At 38.8% G+C, this 22,008-nt stretch overlaps 1 protein-coding gene across 1 annotated transcript in view; it reads left to right on the top strand.

Annotated features, from left to right (window-relative positions):
* Positions 1 to 22,008, top strand: part of Sorcs3 (sortilin related VPS10 domain containing receptor 3) — a 415,789-nt gene that overhangs the window by 322,001 nt on the left and 71,780 nt on the right. The window contains exons 12-14 of the mRNA XM_069987921.1: positions 2,360 to 2,436; positions 6,072 to 6,163; positions 17,418 to 17,525. Of these exons, the coding sequence (XP_069844022.1) occupies positions 2,360 to 2,436; positions 6,072 to 6,163; positions 17,418 to 17,525 (277 nt within the window). The remainder of the gene's footprint in view (positions 1 to 2,359; positions 2,437 to 6,071; positions 6,164 to 17,417; positions 17,526 to 22,008) is intronic.

Raw genomic sequence — 22,008 nt, forward strand, 5'->3', positions numbered from 1 at the left:
GGGGGGACTCAAGTGATAGAGTACCAGCCTTGAGGGAAAAAGCCAAGTGGGAGTTCCAGGTCCTGAGTTCAAGCCCTAGTACTGGCACCAAAGCAATAAGAAAGGAAAAAAATAAAAACTAAAGAAGAACAAAGGTAAAACATGTTGGAACAGAGCTATAAATCTGAAGAAACCATGCCAGGAATTGCAGCCTAAGGTAGTTGTACTCTTGTTGCCCAAGATAGTAATGGCGCATCATTCTGTATTCTGTGGAAAGCACAGATGGCTTCCAGATCCTTCTTAGCACAGCATTCCCAGCAGTTACCACACAACAGCTCTAGTTGACATCTTCTGCCCCATCCTTCTTTACTTCCTCTACTTGCCTTTGGAGAGCTGCATTCCACATTCTAGAGATATCCAAAGAGAGGGTCACCAAGCCTCTCTGTGCTTCAATCATACCTACTTCCTGAGCCTTGAGCCCTGGGGTTATTTTTGGAAGCCTGGATGTCAAAACAAGTTGGCTAGCTGTGTGCTCCCTGATGCTGACAGGAACCTGACAGGCTATAGCCAGGCTTTAATTTCTCATTTTGAAGTATTAAATGTCAGAAGCTCAATTAACATTTTCATTATTGCATTTTTATTGTGCTCTTGTTTAGGCTACAGATGTGTGGGAGCTAACATTCCCTTCTTGCTGTTTCTAAAGAAGAAATATCAGTCAGTATGATAAATTCTTACATGTTTAGGGCATTTTCCTGGTTTGCAATATGTCTCCAGTTGCACATCAACATCAGAATATTATTCAATCCTTTATTTATTCAAACACTCAAGGCACAATGATTTATTGAGCTCTACTAATTTGGGGCCTTGTTCTAGGCTCTGAGGTAGCTACTGTCCATTGGTAAAGCTTGGACAATGTAGATGGATAAGGAACTCTCTTTTTGGAATATAACTGTGATTATATGAGGGGATCATGAAGAAGAACAGAAAGAAGAATGGGAAGGAATGGATGTGGATGTAAACCACAGTAAATGTTGTCAGTCTGTTATCAGCAGTATGACTTCTTTTTTCATGCTGGTGGTCACTGCAGAGTGTGATTATTTTGTTCTGGGGAATCTGTAATTCAGGCTGTGTAGTCTGTACCACAGGTTCCCTTATCTAGCTGATATTCTAGAGATAGCCTAACAATGTCAGATGGAAACCTACATACTCACAAACATCAGTTTTTCTCAGACCAAAACTGCATTTGAGGACTAAGGAGCCCTTCCGTCCTGCTTCAACACACATATTTATTCTTCATGGGACACACACCCAAGACCATTTACAACAGTACTGGTATAGGCATACAGAGTGAATAATTCAACAGACCCAAGCTAATTGATATTCACTTTCAAGTCTTTTCACTTAAAGGTGAATTTCTGTCATATCATTTACTCTTTCCCTATATTGGTTTTTACTCTGCCTGCAAGGTTTGTGATACAGCACCAAGAAAGAGAAGCATAAGTGGAAAAGAGGGGCTGGGCTGGGAGAGGTGTGGGAAGACCAGGAAAGGAGTGATACCAACCAAGACCCATTGTACTTATGAACAGACATGTTGAATGCTCACCTGTTTGTTCAACTACTTAAAGATAATAAAAAGTCAGGCCCCAGTGACTCACAGCTGTAATCCTAGCCACTCAGGAGGCTGAGATCTGAAGATCAGGTTCAAAGCCAGCCTGGGCAGGAAAGTCCATGAGACTCTTATCTCCAATAAACCACCAGAAAACCAGAAGTGGAGCTCAAATGATAGAGCACTAGCCTTGAGCTGAAGAACTGAGGGATGGCACCAAGGCCCAGAGTGCAAGGCCCACAACCTACAAAAATAGATAATAAAAAAGAAGTGATTGCCAGAGATAAACCAATGGAAAAAGAAGAGTGAAAGAAAATAAGAAGAAAGAACTAGATGCAGTCCATTAGCTGTCCTTGATTCTGGTACCCTGCGTTTTATATAGACATTATTCTGATTTGAGGAAGGGAAGGGGAATAACAAAATGCTGAAACAAAGACACAGGATAACCCATTGCCACAATATTCACAAGATACTATGTAGGAAATGAACTATACCACTTTGGGGGAGGGGTGGAATGGGAGTGGTAAGGGATAATGGGAGAAAAACAAGGGAGTGGGTAACAATGTTCAGCAAGAAATGTACTCATTACCTTACTCATGTAACTTTACCCACTCTGCAGAACATCTTTATAATAAAATAAAACAAAAAAGATAAAAAAAGAGAATCATAAATCAATGATCACTAGTTCTTGGGAAACTTTTACTCTCTGCGGTCCCTCCACAAACCCCAAGGACATTTCATCCGACAGAGTCCAATGGTCTGCTTGTGTTTCAGGCAACGTTGGTCCGGAGCTCTCATACACTGATATTGGTGTGTTCATCTCCTCGGATGGAGGCAACACCTGGAGACAGGTAACTAGGGTGATTCAGGGAGAGGGAAGTTAAATTCGGCCAGCACCTCCCCTTCCAGTAGTTTCTCAGGCATTTTATGACTGCTTTTATTTTGTCAACCTTAGATGCCAGTTGAGAAAGGCAGTGAATAAGGTAAGAGCACTGGGCAAGAAATAGAAAGAACTAGAATTTTCCCTTCTGGTTCCTTGTTTCTCTCAAGAGTAGGTATGTAACAGCTACGGGATCCTAAATACTGTGCCAGTTCCTAGGGATATGACTAAATATTTTTTTCTGGCATTAATATGCCAACAAGCCTCTTTACCCTTCTGAATCTGTTTCTACCAAGTGAACAAATTAGAATGCTAAAATTGGCAAAGGCTTAGAAGTCAATGGTGGTTCAAGAATTATGTGGAACTAGCTCTGAGAAAGTAGTAGAGAGTTAATAGATACATGACTATGTGTGAAAAACGAATTCAGTGTTGCAAGCATTCAGTGCTCTCCAGCATAACTTTCAATAATGATGAAAGTTTTCTTTATCTATGCTCTCTCAGCTACTGGGCACTTGATATATGGCTAGTGTGACAGAGTCACTGAACTCTTTTATCTGTTTTAATTAATTTAAAGGTAAGTAGCCTCGTGGAGCTACTATACGGCACAACATGAATTTTCTTAATGTCAGAGAGGTGTCAGGCACAAGCCTCAGGAGTTGGAGTTCTTTTCCTCAAGGAACTCAAAAGCAAATAGGGGAAGCGGGCACAAATAATGATCTATCTATTAGGGTGAATGTTACTTTGGTGGTATTATTATCATGGATAGAAAAGACAAGAGTTGATTCTCCTGGGGAAATTGAGAATGACTTCATAATAAGAGGTGATATTTTACAAAGCCTTAAAGGTGAAGGTTCCATCTGGGAAAGACAAGGGAAGGGAACTGAATGTCTTGATGCTGTGGGTAAAACCACCGTCTGCAATCTGGTTGGACAGGTTTCTCTGGGAATGTCTTTTAGTCGTCATCATGACCCAAGATCATCAGTAGTGTCATTACAATGACTCCAGTGTCAGTGCTCTCACCACTACTATGCTGAAAAAAATTACCAAGATGTGGAAAAAAATTCCAAGATGTGGAAAAGGTTTCAAATATTGTAAGGGCATACTGCCACAATACTTTGTTTCCTACCCTGAAGGCCATAATCAGGTGGAGGAGGAACACATGTAGAGAAAATCATACCTTTGAAGTATAAAACAAAGAAACAGTACCTAACAACAACAAGCAAAAAAAAAAAAAAAAAAAAAAAAAAAAACCTTGGAAGTACCAAAAGAGAGAGAAAACCAGAATGCAAATTAATCCAGGACAAAATTCCCATCAGACAGATCATTTTCCCCTGTACTTAAAGCAATAGCTTACCTGGTCCATTGGCCACTGCAGCATGCTTTTCTCTGGGTTTTGACTGACTTTCTTACCCCAGGCTTCGATCCTCTATCCCCTTTATGTGGCTTGTCATCTAGCTATCCTTTAACCTTAGAGAGAAAACCAAGCATTCTACACTCACAGTCTCTGTTCAGGTCTGAAATGAAGTAAGTCATTCCCCTAGATCCTTTGTATGTTAGGCCTCACCATTAGCAGGGCATTTGCTTTTCCTTAAAAGATAAATGTAAAGAAGGAAAATAATGGAGAGTTTTAGGAGAGGAGTAAAGTATTTTAAGGGGAGGTGAAAGGTTTTTAGGATGGAGAAACTATTTTTTTCTCTGTAGTATTGATTGGAATATGAATATAGGTGGCTTCATTTCTACTGCTCATTCTGCTTTTAGATCTACCTGTCCCTCCTCACCTACTCCTATCCCTGTTTACCTAAATCATTACCTAAACTTCTTCAACTAGTCTGTGAGGGCCATGGCTAATGTTAAGTACTGGAAGAATTCTTTTTTTTTTTTTTTTTTTTTTTTTTAAATTGTATTTTATTTTATTTGAGAACATACTGTACAAAGGGGCTACAATTACATGGGCAGGATAATGGATACATTTCTTACCAAGCATTGCAGCCTCCTCCTTTGTTTACCCTTCACTTCCCTTCCCCGCCTCCCCCCTCCCCCCACCCAATTTTACCCCCCTCCCCCCACCCAATTATACCCCCCTCCCCCCCCCACACCGGCATTGTAAAGCTGGTTTTGACATGACATTTTGTACTTCTCATTGTTGCAACAGGTCCACCTGAATCCTTAAACGACTTGTTTGTCCCCATTTCCTCCACATGTTATACTGACATCAAATATAGTGAAAACGGGGGTTACACTGTGGGGGAGGGACATACAAAGCAACAAAGAAATAATCTTATAAATGCATTAGAAATACATGCATGAAAGAAACGAAAACATTAAAATACATATTTAAGGGTTCATTTTCCTAGCATCACATTATCTGACCTTTTCCGCTTGACTCATACCTATACTAGATATTGCAAATAAGGGAAACCATGGGACCTATGCTTCTTTGGGCCTGGCTTACTTCACTTAATATAATTTTTTCCAAACCTTTCCATTTCCTAACAAATGGGGAAATATCATTCTTTCTGATGGAGGCATAGAATTCCATACTTGTTCAACCACTTTGGAAAGCAGTATGGAGGTTCCTCAAAAGACTTCACATAGATCTCCCCTATGATCCAGCAATCCCACTTTTGGGCATTTACCCAAATGTTTACAAACAAGACCACACTAAAGCTACCAGCACAACTATGTTTATTGCAGCATTATTTACCATAGCTAAGATATGGAACCAACCCAGATGCCCCTCAGTAGATGAATGGATCAAGAAAATGTGGTATATATACACAATGGAAGAATTCTTTAAGCCTGTGTTTCTCTAGACACTCTGAAGCTGAGGTTAGTTCTAGAGAAAATAATTTTTTTTCCTCCCGATTCAAGCTGGAGACATATATGGTAAGAACACTGAGCTATTCATGCTTAGCAAATGGCTGTGAATAGAATGGATGATTGGATCACTAAATGAGTGGGTGAGTGAGTGAACTGGTAGATAGATTGATAGCTTATGGACAAGTAGTTGAATCAAAGAATGAATAGCTAAAACCTTGGAAGTATAATGGACATTTATAATAAGAGCTCACAGGTACCAAAGCTAGGCCTCCATCCAATCTGCAAGAGAGCCATGGAAAGAGTAACTAAGTCGAATAACTCAATTATCTTAGGGTCTAGTGGAATTGTCTTTTTAAAGCTCCTTGGTAAATTATAAACACTGTGAGACATACATCAGTTACAAACTAGCAAGTCTATGCATAGCTGAGGAAGAAAAGAGGACTTAGCTGTAATTTATGAACATGAAAAGATTGGGGTGTATTCATTTTGTCATAATTTCCTTTGGGTTACATAGTTGAGCAAATTCCATATTCCCTCATCCTTGTGTAGTGCACTGGTTCACGGGACTAGTGGAGAAAATGCCAGAAATTCCATTTGGCTGACCCATGGAAATTTATTTCTTCTCTGTAAAGTCAGATTTTTTCACCTATAACAACCAAACAACCTGATAGACTTCTAGGAAGACCTAGACTCTAGATGCAATGATGTATGTGAAAGATTGTCAACTGTTAAGCTCAGTGCAAATGGACGGTGTCACTATGATTGCTATTGTTGATGTTATTCCAGATCTTTGATGAAGAGTACAATGTCTGGTTCCTGGACTGGGGTGGCACCCTTGTGGCCATGAAACACACACCTCTGCCAGTCAGGCATTTGTGGTAAGGACAATTTCCTACCCTACTAATGAGCAGTTTGGGTTCTTTGTTTGTTTTGCTTTTTTGTTGTTGTTATTTAGAGGAAAAATTGGAGGTCAGTTATTTTTCATAGTTTTGTTCCTTGTTCTCTGTGTCCTTATCCATTATCCATTAGCCCATCTGTTGAATGTACCTTACATCATCTAGTGCATCTGTGGCAATAGTAGGACAGATAATTGAGAAGGGGGAGTGTGATGAATGGCAAGAGATGTTGGGAATTGGTGGAGAACAGAGCACCCATGAGTTCAAGCAGCTAAGTTTAGGAATCCAGAATAGAAGAGATGGAAATGGCTACAAAGGGATGATTGGGTTCATGGAACAGAGCTAGACATTAGCTCTAGATAAGTTCAGCGTGTGCAAAATAGTCCACCAAAGACAACTATTCCAAAAGATACAGTCAACTGCAGGGATGTCTGGTCTGACACATTAGGTTGGTATTGCAGGCATGGTAGTCTTAGTGCTTCAAAACAGTGAGTACAAGGAGGGAAAAACAGACTTCTACTCCCGTGGTACCCTGGTAAAATCCTTATTCATGGTGAAAGAATGTACAGACCAAAGAGAAAAACCAAAGAGAGAAAAGCTCAGGTGACAATGGTTTCACGGCTCCTGAGGGAAGGGGTGCTCCATGGCATTATCTTCTATAATCAGTTTGAGTCACTAATGGAGTAAGGACTCAGCAGAATAAAAACATCATGAATTGGTTTGGGACAGAGTAGGTTTAAAATAAGAGGTGGGGTTGAAAATGAGATTGCCATCAATTTATAAGTGAATGAATTACTGAATGAATGATAAGCAATGCAATGGAAACAGGATAGATGATTGCTCTCAAAAAAAGGTAAATGTTTGATTGTAACTGGGAGTATACACACAGGACCTTTAATGAGATAAAGGGCAGAGTGAGAATATAACTCACTTGTGCTTGTAATGATGGTTGGTGTCATGTGTTTTATGTTTTGGGCAGGTGGTAGAGGATTCATATATATTTATATCCTGAGGGGAAATAATTTTAGACTTCAGACTCAACAAAGGGAATATTTGGAAGTAGAGAAATACAGTAACTAGAGTACAGTTGATGGAATTCTCCATGAGCAGAATGCTGGATCTTGGCTGCTGACTGACCCTTAGTTTGGAGATGTCAATGCATTTAGAGTCTTAAGGGAGCATTAGACCATCATCAAGAACAAGCTTAGGATTCTCTACTACCTAATCCAAACTTTATCCCCTTGCCAAAGACTTGAGTTTGACTGTTTTTGTTTAAATCGGAGAAAATTGTTATTTTTACGGTTTTTTGTTTTTTTTAATATTATTTTATTTTATTTGAGAACATACTGTACAGAGGGGCTACAATTACATGGGCAGGATAATGCATACATTTCTTACCAAGCATTGCAGCCTCCTCCTTTGTTTACCCTTCACCTCCCTTCCCAGCCTCCCCCCTCCCCCCACCCAATTATACCCCCCTCCCCCCCCACTATTTTTACGTTTTAAAACACTAAAATATTGGCAGTTCCTTAAAGCTCAGCCTGACATAAAGTGAAATCTTTATACCTAATACACTCTATCATTTTACAGAAGGATTATAAAAATAAATTTTAAAATAATACATGGAGTCTCTCATCCTATGTGCCTAGGGGTGAGTTTATGGAGATTACTTCCCTTCCATTATTTATTATCCATTTAGCACTAATTATTTACATTTTCAGGCAGTATCTAAAGAAAAATTGATTGATACATGAAGTTAGCATTTATCAAATTCCAGGGACTGTTCTAAACTGCTTACATGAATTATTTCATTTCATTTAATTCTGTATAGATGGGTCCTTTATTTGAATTGCTCATCTATAATGGCATTGCAATATAACCACATTAAATACCTTGCTCACAGCTGCACAGCTTGAGCTTTGGCACCAGGTTGAGAGCTCCTCTGTTTTAACTACTAATATCCTAAATTCTGAAAGGATATGGATCTTGCCTTTTAGCATATAACAGTCAAAATAAGCTTAGATGGCCCATTTATCACCAGAAAGTGAAGATGATGTCTGCCGCAGTATGCTGGCTTGTGTATAGTAACACATACAATAGGAAGGCAGCACATGGACTGATTTTTAAAGGTAGGAGGCCATGAGCTTGAGGCAGGAGTTGTGGGAGCAAGCTAGAGAAAGCAAAAACCCTAACCCAAATCCAGGAAATACAGGCCATATTCAGCAGACCATAGGGCTGAGAACTGAAATGGTAGTTTAAGAGATACAAGTTGCTCTGTTAGATATTTTCTTCCATTATCAAGATCCATTTTTCTGTGGAGTGAAGACCTACAGCTGAGGACTCATACTGCTGGAGAAAAAGGGAGTTGAGTCTTGAGATGATTTTGATTTTTGACAAGAAGGACAATGTTTCTTAGTCTCATTTATATTTGTTTTTGGAATCTCCACCTTGCTCTCAGTTAGAGAATTGATATACACAGTGTACACAAATGTAGATGGACAAGTTTCTTTCCCTTAAATTCTGAGAGAAGGCAGAAATAACACTACCTTCTATTTGACTACCACCCAGCAGCTATTTTTTCTTGATTGTGCTAGGAGCCTTATACCAACTTTAATTATTGACTTTTTTAGAGCTTTCTACAGAAATGTTTCCTTGTGTTAAGGAAAGGAAGTCTTTGTTGCTTCCTTTTGGTGGCAAAAGGAGAGCATGCTGGTTGTTAAAGAGGTATATGGAGCTGAGGTACCAGAGAAAACTGGGGTTCTGGTAATTCTTCACTAGCATTTTTACATCTGACCCCTCAGCCTGATCTGTAGTATCTCTCTTTCCAGAGACTTGCTTACTTTCAATAAGAGCACTTGTCTGGAAAATCATGGGAGGTAAATTTATCCGGTGGTGAACTTGTTTATGATTTACCAAGTGATAGGCAAGAAGGACTAAACTATGCCTTTGCAAAGCCATTGATAAACAATATGAATTTTCTCTTGTTCCACATAATACCTTTTTCCATAAATGATGAACAATAATACATTATATAAACCAACAATTTGGGAATTTGAATGTAATCTCTATAAAATGATTAAAATGTAAGGTGATAGATAAGCTTCTAATTATTTATTAATCACTACCCAATGTATACACAAATCAGACATCACATTGTACTTCTCATATTGTACAAACATTGTCAGTCAAAAATAATTTTAAATTTGTTAACTATCATTTTAGAGCTCAGAATACCTGCATCTCATTGAATTTCCTCCATTTATTTGTCTACACTAAATCATAAAAGCATTACAGTAGTAAAGATTACATAGTAAAGATGATTTAAACTAAGCTTTTGAGATAGCATTATCTCTATTTCAGGGAAATTGACACTGCCACCTGTCACCAATGCTGCAAATGTTTTTCTGAACTCAGTTACATGGTTTTTCTTTACTTGCCTATCCATCTCTGCCATTCTCCCAAACAATTCCTGTAAATGGTTACATGCCAGCTATTGAGGATGCATATTAGAAACCAATTCATTCAAGATTGTCCTTTGTGTTTCTCTTTTAGAAGCTAAGTGAGTGTTTTGTAAGGGCTTGACCACGCCATTATCATCAACGTTTTCTTATGAAATGGTTGACTGATTTTGTCTTCTGCTTATGAAATGCAAGCTTCTGAAACTCAGAGTGTTTTCATCACTGGTGGCTTCTAATTAAGTCACAAACTTCAAGGCAAACAAATAGCTGATCTCTAAAGAAAGAAAGGTTAAATAATCTGTTCACTGTTACTTTCTGCTATAGATCTCAGACTGACTTTATTTTATTTACACACACATCTTAATGCATGGGAAAAGGACACTAGCTTACTTAGTCTCTCACCAAGGGTATAATGGATCTCAGACTTAAATAACAGATACATTGCTTTTCAGAGAAAATAGGAGTCATAATTGAAAAGCTAGGGAAACTTTAGCTAGTCTAACAAGGCATGCTGTTTGCTACAAATTGAAATAATAGGTAGCTAGATAGGCATGAAAACAAAACAGCATACAAATGAACCTATCCATTTGTGACCAGGTACATTTAGATACATAAAGATTAGAACCTAAGTGCTATTGCAGGTAAGCTCTTTCATCCAGGGTTACTTTTGTATGTTTGAAGCATTAGAGGGACCTGGATAGTAGAGCCCCACCAAATACAGTACTTTAATGAAAACTCACAATAGACAGGGTAGCTAATGGGGGGGGGGAGGGGTCATCGGGTACTGGGATGTGACTGTGCACATAGCCCTGACAAGCTGCTCTTGTCTCCCTTTCAATCGGATATTCTTGGAAACAAAAAGAAAAATATCACCTGGCCTTTTGTGTTCCTGTGTTCATCTATAAATGGCTGTGGGCACTAGCATTTTGTTTTGTTCAGGAAGGAAAATATCCCCATGAAAACAAATCTGACCAATGCTTATCTCTGAGACGGGAAATGAGCATGTGGTACGCTGAAGAATTTCCAAGAGGTAATATGCCACCATCTCATGCATGTGGATTAAAATAAAAGGGGATAGAGAAAGACACATTGGTCTAAAAGACCATTATAACTACTTTTGTGCTTTTGTACTGTGAGAAGGACTTCAGTGGTTCTTCCAGTATTCTGTTCATTTTAGTTTCTCTCATGTGAATCTTAGGAATTTACAAACTCTTGGAACACAAAAGAGTCCTAGAGGTCATGAAATCTGCTATAATAAATAATTTTGTCACATCTCAAAAGGTCACAAACAAAGCATCACCTGGCAAATACTCAAGACAGTGATTTCTGCTCATGTATGAGGGCTTAATCATCATTGTTGGTCCACAGTGATCATCCATGTATAGTTTATGCCTATTGACTTTTATTCTACCAACAGATCTAACACAGAGTAATCTGCTCTAGAATTACATAGGATTTTAGGCTGGTGTAGATGGAAAGGTCCTCAAAACATTTCTTTGTCTATCTTTTCTACATTCTGGAGAATGATTAAACATGCAACATAAGCAGATTCTATTCATTTGTTCTTTTATGTTGTATGTCTGTTAAATACATGCTATTTATCAGGTGGCTAGTATAGGGGCTTGTTCTGTTCTTCTGAACAGAAGATAATCCTTGGCAGTACATCCTTGTGTGGAAATATTTGACTATTCTCTTTAGAAGAGTCACAAAAAATAGAAAGCATTATTCCTTTATTTGTATATTTTAAAATTGATAGTTTCATATATATACGTATATAATTGTACTACCTTTAATTTCATTTGTTTACATCTTTTCAGTAGTAAGCAAATAGTATGACTTTTTATTATGCAGGAACAACCTAATTTAGAAAAACAGTTACAAGCTAATGTGATTCTGCTCTTCATCTTCTTTTTCCAAAAAAGCTGTCTATAATTCATATAACCCATTTCTAGACCAATTGTTGTTTTACCTTAAATCACACTGATTATCAGTGTAATATTTTTTCAAATGATTGAAATAGAACATAGTATTTCGGCTCTGATGGAATGGCAATTTCCTTTCTTATGCATGTAATCCATGAGTATGTACTAGATTTGTAATGGCTTGATTAGTTGTCATGATCATACCATCTTAGAAAACAATGATTGACAGCTTCCAGTTCTTTCTCAGTGGAATTTATCATTTCATTAGTCTTCTCTTTTCATCAAGTATACAGCTTATTTTTTCATTTCTTTTCAACTAAGATTTATGTTTAAGATGGTCCTACTTTATAAGAGACTTAAATCCATATCCTCAATTGTGATCAGAAATCTTCATCCATCAATCCCAAAGTCTTCTTGACAACATCAAAATGGACAGTGCAGAAATCCTGCCATGAACCCAGGCAGAAACAGATAAAGCAAAACCTGCTTTTCTTGCAGTTTTCCATTTCCCTCTCAGCTGCTTAACTGCTCTCCCATATATTTTCCTTACTTTTTCTTTTGCCAATGCACACTATATGCATTTCATCGCTAAAGCTTATTCATTTCTCTTCTGAAAGTATATATAAATTACTTCATTCCTTCCTTACTCCACTACTATAACCTTTATCCAAGTCTGATCTCTTACTTGGTCTTTCATAATTAATTACCATGTTTGTGTCTGCCTTCCCAACTCATCTCCTTGTATCCACGTTAAATCCTGACCATCATTCACCACAGGGAAGTAAAAGTTGTTTAAAGAAATCACATTTACTTTATTTCAACAGGAGAAAAAAATCCTTTATGATCTGGCTTCGGCTTTATTTTCTGTTTGGCTTGTTTTGTTTTGTTTCCTTTTCCCTAAGACAGAGTCATGGCCTCCTCTCTCTTCTTCCCATAGAGCAGATTCATTTCACAGCAGCTCTTTCCCTCTGTAGTAGTTTTCCCTCAGATCTCTGCATTGCTAGGTCCTTACTATCATTCCTACCTCAGTTAAATGCCACCTCTTCTGAGAGAACCTTCTTAAATTATTACTATAGCTTTTTGGTCACTAGCAAATCACTTTGTCATTACGATTCTTATTTCTAACTTATTTTTGTAGCAGTTTCATGGTATATTCTCTACTCTCATCAGATTATAAGTTCCATTGCAGCCTTACTACCCTTTTTTTGCTCTCTGAGGTATCCTTAGAAGTGAAACTACAACCCTATCAGCTACAGACATTGGCGATCCTACTGATTTCAATTTCACGATAGCCTTAATAAGGAATCTTACTTCCTTTGTCTTGGATATTAATTGAGTATTGGCCTAGAAGAAGAATGTGGATCCCTTGGTGATATTAATATAGTTATCTCCAAAAAGTTTTAAGGTCTTAGTCATTATAAATGACAGGTCATCCAGACCCAAATTTCTAACAACAAATTTCTATTGCATGTATAGGATTTCTTTGAGGGAATTTTGTTTAGTTTTGTTATTAACTGTCTCAACTGAGACAGTTGCTCTGATCTCAGAGCAAGACCTGTGACACAGTCCTGGTCTTCTGGTGACTCGTTGACCAAACTCATCGCTACTCATCTGGAGACATGTCCATTTGCTTGTGCTTGTATATATCATCCTCACATTTCAATTGTGTGAATTAATTAATTCTCTGTTCCAATTCCAGGTTTCGTTCTGGCTTGTGTGTCTGCTCCTTCCATAGGGTTTATTTCATATATCAGGCCTTTAGTATTCTACGTTGGGTTTAGCTTTGCCTTGGATCCTCTATCTTGATACAAGCAGGCTGATTACCTATGAGGAAGGAGTGGGGGGTAACACTACTGGAAAAGAAATGGATTCATCACTTTACTTACATAACTGTAACCCCTATGTATATCACCTTTACAAAAAAATTAAATTAAATTAGATTAAATTATAAAAATAGAAGGCTGTAGTGGACCCTGATTGTCTGCTCCAGGGTGTCTTCTCCTCCTTATATGAACTAAAGGTGGCTGTCTTGTAATAACCACCATGGGATGAAGCTCTTCTTCTGGTGGGATGTAGCTACCACTCACTGAAGTTTGCTCTGTTAATGATAACAATGAACCTTTATCAGGAAGGAAATTCTGAATGAGACAAAGAAAGAGGCTTTGAATTCAATCTTGACTTCTGTCTATAAACACAATAACCAGTCTGTCCAAAGTCACCCTAAAATAAAACAGAACCCATACCCAAACCCTAAACAAATACTTCCTTATGCCTTGGACTTACAAGATAGAACTGGCTAGTAGTCGTGATGTACTCTGAAAGAACTATGAATGTTTTAGGCATCAATGAGGTTTAGGACAAGAGAAGTAAAGTCCTTGCCTGACAATCTGACAATGGCCTTTCCTTTCCTTTCCTTTCCTTTCCTTTCCTTTCCTTTCCTTTCCTTTCCTTTCCTTTCCTTTCCTTTCCTTTCCTTTCCTTTCCTTTCCTTTCCTTTCCTTCCTTCCTTCCTTCCTTCCTCCCTCTCTCTCTTTTTCTTTCTTTCTTTCTTTCTTTCTTTCTTTCTTTCTTTCTTTCTTTCTTTCTTTCTTTCTTTCTTTCTTTCTTTCTTTCTTTCCTTCCTTCCTTCCTTCCTTCCTTCCTTCCTTCCTTCCTTCCTTCCTTCCCTCCTCGTCCTCCGTCTCCTCCTCTTCCTCCTCTTCCTCCACTTCCTCCTTTTCCTCCTCTTTATCCTCCTTATCCTCCTCTCCCTCTTTTCCTCTTCCTCCTCCCCCTCCTCCTCCTCCTCCTCTCCCTCCTCCTTTTCCTCCTCCCCCTCCTCCTCTTCTTCCTCCTCCTTTTCTTCCTCCTCCTCCTCCTCTTCCTACTTCTTATTCTTTTGTACCTTAGGTCTTTAAAGGATGAAATGACCATGCCTTTAAAATTGAAGATAGATGCTGATCATTTAGGCTTTTTTTTTGTCTTAGTCTTGAACTCTGAGCCTGGGCGCTGTCCCTGAGTCCTTCAGCTCAAGGCTAGTGCTCTACCATTTGAGCCACAGTGCCACATCTGGTTTTCTGATGGTTAATTGGAGATACTAGTCCCAGAGACTTTCCTGCCCAGGCTGGCTTTAAACTGTGATCCTCATATCTCAGCCTTCTGAGTAGCTAGGATTACAGGCATTAACCATTGGTGCCCAGCCATGTAGGCTTAACCCTCAGAAATCAATGTCTTTCCTGTTTGCCAATAATGAGAAGAGCACAGCTGAAATTAGGAAAGAAACCCCTTTTGTAATAGCCCACAAAAAATAAAATACTTAGGATTTAACTTAACAAAAGAAGTAAAGGACCTCTATGATGAAAACTTTAAAAACCTGAAAAAGGAAATTAAAGGAGAACTAAGCAAGTGGAAAAACCTCCCATGCTCCTGGATTGGGAGGATTAACATTGTGAAAATGGCAATACTGCCAAAGGCGATCTACAAATTCAGTGTGATACCTATCAACATTCCAACTCATTCTTCAATGAAACACCCTTAAAATCTTTTATGACTGCTTTTCATTTCTGGACCTTGGTCTAGGTCTATTATTAAAACTAGTTTTCTGACAGACTGGTTAATTTTGCTTGGTCAAGGCTTTGATTTTTGTATTGCTTTTAATCTATATATTGGGAAACAGAATAAGACAGAGAAAACCCAAGAAATCAAGAGTCAAAGAAGTGAGTAATGGAACATGAAAGTTAGCTATTAAGGGAAAATTAGATCCCACATGCCATGTATAGAGGACAGTATAAATTATACTTGGAGAAATGATTGGATGGATTAAAAAAGTTATTCGTTTCTTGTTTCATTCACTTACTCATTTACCGTTTGTTTGTTATCAAGTGTATTCTCAGTGTTCTGTTGAACATTAAGAATATAAAAATGAGTGGTCTGGCCTTGATCTCAGAAAGCTCACAGTTTCAGTGAGGGACCAGGGGCTCACTCCTTTAATCCTAGCTGCTCAGGAGGCTAATATCTGAGGACTGAGGTTTGAAGTCAGCCCTGGTAGGAAAGCCTATGAGACTCTGATCTCCAATAATTACTACTTGAAGCAGAACTGAGACTCAAGTGGAACAGCACTAGCCTTGAACAAAAGAGCTCAGGGTCACCACCTAAGCCCTGAGTTTAAGTCTCAGCACCAATACACATGTGCGCACGCTCACACAGACAGACACAGACACACACACACACAGACACACACACACACACACACACACACATACACAAAGTAGCTTAGACAAAATTTTCTGTTAATAGAAAGGAAGAAACATTGTAACAAGATTCATATATCATATTGGGGTTTATTCAAAGAATAAGACATACTTGCTCCCTGATCTTCAAGAGCTTATACTACTGAGTCAAGAGATTCAAGTGAGTTTGAGAGATCACACAGTAAATCACAGCTATATGGAAAAATACTATATGTTGTAGGAAGATCTAAGAAAGATTTCATGCCTTACATTATGGATCTAGAGAAGAACTAAGAGTGAGACAAGATTTGGGGTTTTTGTTTTCTTTTTTTAAATAAGTTTTTATTATTAGAATACTGTACAGAGGAGGTGTTACAGTTACATGAGCAAGGTAATGAGTACATTTCTTATCCAGCATTGTTGTCTTCTCCTTTGTTTTTCCCCTACTATCCCTTCCCTCCCACCTCCTCAAATATACTCCATTCTCCCCCCTCCCTGCCTAAATTGTAAAGTTAGTTTTTCGACATAGCATCTTGTGCATCTCATTATTGCAATGGGTCCACCTGTATCCCTGTTTAAAAAATTTGTTTTATCCCTTCCCCTCTCCAAATTATACCAACATCAAATACAGTGAAAACAGGGGTTATAGCTTGGGGGAGGGACATACAAAGCAACAAAAAATCATCTTATAAATATGTTAGAAACAATAGCAAGAAAGAAAAACCATTTGAGTCCTTATCTTGGGGCTCATTTCGCCTAACATCAACTTATCTGACCATTTCTGCTTGTCTCAGACATATACTAGTTATTGCAAATAAGGGAAACCATGGTAAGGGGCTAGTTTTACCTATGATCCTCATATCTCAACTTCCTGTGTACCTAGCATTATACCCACTTGAGCCTGACTTTTCTTCATTGTCTCTAACAAAATAATGGAAAAGTTCCCAAAGCTAGCTTGGAAAAGAGGGTGCCCCCCCAAAAAAAACTTCTCAGAGGAGGTAGTGTTTGAGCCATATCCTTTAAGGGGATGAAGGTTCTAGCTGCATCCAGAAATTTCTCTTACTGTTGGGCAACAAGTCAAAGTGATGGCTTAGGGCATCTCAGCTATCTCTGATATCTCAGACACTCAGTAGACAATCCTCTTAAAGTGGCATGGGGTGGGGGAGGTGGGAGGGTAATCTCAATATCCATTCTGAACAAATAGGAAATTGCTTTTTTAAAAAAGTTTGATCTCAAAGACATACTCTCCCTTTCCCATAGGGTACACCTGGCACTACTCAATTTATCTGTGTCAGAAATTCCAAGGGCTGAATTGATTGTGCTGTAAGTGGAACCTCAGGTTTCTTTCTGGGACTTGAAATGTGACATTCCAGCCACTAAGCCCTACTGCTGGGTTAAAAAAAATCTTAAAAAAATTCTAATATGTTGAAATATTTCTTTGGTTCCTGTGTTATCTTTGCCTGGACTGGGAAATGCAGTTTTGATCAAAATCTCATAATAATATAGGGAGAGGTGGAAAATTAATACCTGTTGATAATTCAAACTGTCAGAGTGAGATACAGAGGAGAATTTAACAACCTGAAAAGTGGTCGCCCGAAACTGTGGCTTTATTTTCAGCTGTCTCTTCCCTGTGTTTTCCCTACCCCAGGGTGAGTTTTGATGAGGGCCATTCCTGGGAGAAGTATGGCTTCACTGTGCATCCTCTCTTCGTAGATGGCGCTCTGGTGGAAGCGGGTGTAGAGACCCACATCATGACGTGAGTACATCTATTACTGTCATAAAAAGGGACCAGAGATCTCAATTCTACTTCCTCTGAGGCCTTCTGAGACTTTCCCTGGGGAAGCCTACAGCAAAATATCTTCACGTCTTGGCCAAAGTTTCCTAGTCAAGAAAATAGGAATACTTACGTTCACATCCAACCAATTTGAAAAGCTCATTGGACACGGAGGTCTTGATGGGTTTTTAAATAGTAGAACACATTCCTGTTTATCCCAAATTCAATCAGACAGAAAATTATTAGATGCGTTTGCTCCCTTGCCAAAACAATGAGAGGCATTTGTCAGGAACAGAGGGATTAGAAGAGCCAATATACTGAAATTAGTGTTTGCTTTAAGGGAAATTTCCAGAGTCTGTTTCTCATACATTGTCAGGCATATGCCATGTGCACACATATACACCACATACACACACACACACACATGCACACACACCATGCAATTGTTGCTGTTCTGCTTCACATTAATTTGCTGTGAAAATTTTCTGTACTTCTTTCAATAGGATAGATGATTGGGATATATATTTGAAAGCTATAATAAACTCTGAAGTACTATTTGTAAGTACTATTGTTGATAGTATTATTTATAGTAATAATAATAATATGCTTCTGCTTTCTAAGAAGCTATCAAATTATAATTCCTTAGAATTTGATGGCTTCTTGTTATACTTACCTATGTGTTTGTATGTGGTGGGTTGGTTACGACACCACTTCACCAAACCATCTCTGCCACTGCTTCCTCTGTCCCAGTTGATTGAAATACTTTGCACCTTAACTCAACACTGGATAGAATGCTGAAAGGCTAGCTAATAAAATCAAAGCCACTTGTTCACTTTGTGGAATTGTGACACCTACATTTTCCATCACTACGGAATAATTGGCTCAAATAGAGAAAAGAGTTGTTTTGGTTGACATTTTTAGCTGATGTAGTCCATGGCAGATTGGCTCTCTCACTCTGGAGGCCTGTGGTTAGTCTGTGTATCATAGCTAGATCTGGGGCAGATGAAGCTGTCATCACCATGACCAGTCAAGGAGCAAAGAGTAACAGGAAGAGGCGGGGTACCTCAATAACTTCTGACTTAATGCCCCCAGTGATGTAATTTCCTTCCAATAGACTCCACCCCTTTAAGAGTCTACCATGTCCATTAGCACAAAACTGAGGATCAAGCCTATAACACATAATCCTTTGGGGGAACATTTCACATTCAAACTACAACAGACAGAAGAGCTCAGAGCGTGTGTTTATGCTTGTTTAAGAGATGGGTGGTCTTCTTACTGTATTGGGTATTGCTCTTCAAACTTGCATGCTTTCCGTATTTCTTTTTTCAAAAAAGATTTCTTCTTTACACTTAGAATCAGTCTAGATCTGATACTGATGGATTTGAGGAGAGATTGAACTTAGATGCAAATTACTAGTTTCTATAGTCTGCCTTAAAAATATTGAACTACAGCCCTGATGTTCCAAAGTTTTAGTCTAGATTCAGATTGCACTACTTTGCCACTCCAATCCTCCCATTCATTCTCACATCCAGGAGATTGACTGACCACTCCTCTGTGGTTTCTGAGAAGGACCTCAGATGGGAGGGACACAATGGAGAGGTGTAGGAAATGAGGAAAATCAAATGAAAGAGATGGACTAAAGCCTGACTTCAGGGCTCAGTCATCCAGACTGGAGGTAGGGACGTTTGCAATCCTGTGGCTGGGAAATGTTTCTCTGGTGGCCTCCTCGTTGGACTTCCATTGCATTATGTGTGAAACTGAATCTCCTGCTTCCTACTAAAATGTGAACATTCTGAACAGCTTTCCCTCAGGAAATTTAGCTGAAACACTGCAAAGGAAGGTCCCATGCCTGCAGGAATTATATAATGTTGTGTATTGGATATGAATTGCATACCCTAAAGGCTACTTGATCCTCATCTTGAGGAGCTATTTTGGAAGGTGCTGGAAACTTTAGGAGGTAGGACCTATTTGGAGGAAGTAGGTCACTGAGGACCTGTATCTTGTTCTTGACCCCTGCCTGTCTCTCTATCAATGTTTCCTGACTTTCTCAAATTATTTCCTACCCTTCACTTACTTTGTACACATAAGAGGTAAAGCTTCTTCAACTTTTCTAGGACTTTTTCTGCTTTGTCCATGAGAGAGTTTAAGTATCACATCCTACATTCTATATGGTAAAAAATACATGTATTCAAGAAGTTGGTTAAAAAACCTCTTTGAAAAATTCAAGCCATTCATTATCCCATTCAATTATCCTATTCAACTCCATCTACATCTGACATGACCCTAGAATCTTGAGAAATGGCCACAAAGTCACCCAGTCCATGTTTCTGAACTACAGAGATTTACCAGTCCTCCTTCGATTTTGTTTTTCCCTGATCTCATAATTGGCCCTGTATTGTCTTATGTACGACCTATTTGATCATTGCATCTCCCTATTGCTTTGAACAATACCGATCTCTCCATGTTCCGGTTTTCCCCAGCAACTTGAAGGCTACAGTTTAAATTCTGTCTTCATTTCATCTTAAATGGCAGTAATTTTTTCTCTCAGCTTCATATGGAGTCTAGCTAGTCACGTGGCTGCGAAGGAGATTGACCCTGAGGCCAAACCATTTACTGAAGAGATGAGATAGCATTCAGTTTTCCTCTCCTCTCATCTAGGACTTAGGAGAGCTTGGTAAGGCTTCTAAACTTCTTCTGTCTTGATTATCAAGATAGAATAGAGCATAAATATGTGGGAAATCTTTTGCAGAGAGAGAGAGTGATTTGTCTTTTCATGAAATTAAAACATCTTGGAAACATTCATCAAAACAAACACAGACAATTTAGGAGACTTCTTTTTAATGTCTGTGAAATCAGTTTCTCCTGTGTGAAACATTGCAATGTTTGTGAGGGCTGTTCAAACAGCAGGAAGAATATCAGCTTGGGTTTTCCTTTGTGGAATGACAGTGGAAAGGACTGATGCCGGACTTCTACACATACATACATATGCATAGTCCCTAGAAACTTATAGAACAGAGTTCATTTTCATTTGGAGACAAGAATTCTTAGCCATGCTGTCAAACAACTTAGCTGACGATGTAGACCATTTAAATTCTGTGAACTCGCTGTTAACCTTGACCCTGTGTTCAGCAGAGGAAAAAATGGCTACGGTAAAGTCTTACTGCCTTATCTGGTCTCTTTGGGAGAACTCATATATTTAATAGTATTTCATGAGCTTCTAATATGTGTGAGAGCCTACGGACTCACAAAGTATTAAATGGTAAGTGTAATTTGTGTATATGTGTATGTGTGTGCATGTGTGTATATGTGCGTATGTGTGTGTGCTTGTGTACTTGTGTGTATGTCTGTGTATGCTTGTATTTGTGTGTATGTGTAAGAGTGTGTGTGCTTATGTGTGTGTGTGTGTGTGTGTGTGTGTGTGTGTGTGTGTGTGTGTGCTATTACCGGAGTTTGAACTCAGGGTGTCCTGTTATCACTTGGCTTTTTTACTCAAAGCTGATGTTTTATCACTTGATTCATGTTTCCACTTCTGGGTTTTTGGAGGTTAATTGGAACAAAGGTCTCTTGAAGTTGTCTGCCCAGGCTGGCATGGAACTGTTACCATCAGATCTCAGGCCTCCTGGGTAATTTGGATTACAGGGGCAAGTCATTGGCATCTGGCTAATTTTTTCCCTTTAAGGAATTTGGAGGGAAAACTGGTAGCAATAAGTGGAGACCCTGCTAACCATCTAGAAACCCTAGAAATAGCCAGATGAAAGAAGACTACATAAACATAATAGGATTCTGCTAAATTGAAAGAGCAAGTCATCATCATCATAAAACCAAGTTAATAGGCAGCATGTAGGTATAACTTCTAAGAAAGCATATTTTGACAGCTTAATTTACTAATATAAACAACCTAGATGGAGGAGGTGGGCAGACACACAGTAGGAAGGCAGTAATCATTTGTGGAATGAGTGGATACATTATTTTAAGGCAAATAAAGGACACAAAGCCAACAATCACAAAATAGCATGGCTCGGTGCTTAGAAGAGGTGAAGGGCTATAGACCATGACACTTACACTCTGAAGGATATATTTACGTTGAAGAACTAATGGAATCACACCTCTTCTTGAAACATGGATGGACATCATTGCTTATAGGAGGGAGTCCAAACACATTGGCTGCCTGTAAGAATCTATGGTGACCACCTCTCAAGGACCACGCCTTTGGCCAACAAGATGTAACCACCCTTCTCTGATGCAGTGGGTCTTTCTGGTCCCAGGCTTTCTGTTTTTGTGCTAGAATGTACCTCCCCTCCTTACTGAAGAACTGGACTTCTAAGTATCTTTTAGGTCTCAGCTTCAGTGTCAGTTTTCCCAGCTAATATTTATTTGGCCCCTGGATCAAGCAGTGTTTCATATGTTATTTTTCCTTTGCAATACCTTAAGGACCAGAAATGAACCAAAATGGCAATTCTGGCCC

Source organism: Dipodomys merriami, unplaced genomic scaffold (genome assembly GCF_024711535.1).
Source record: "Dipodomys merriami isolate MVZ:Mamm:240054 unplaced genomic scaffold, mDipMer1.0.p SCAF_35, whole genome shotgun sequence".
NCBI lineage: Eukaryota > Metazoa > Chordata > Mammalia > Rodentia > Heteromyidae > Dipodomys > Dipodomys merriami.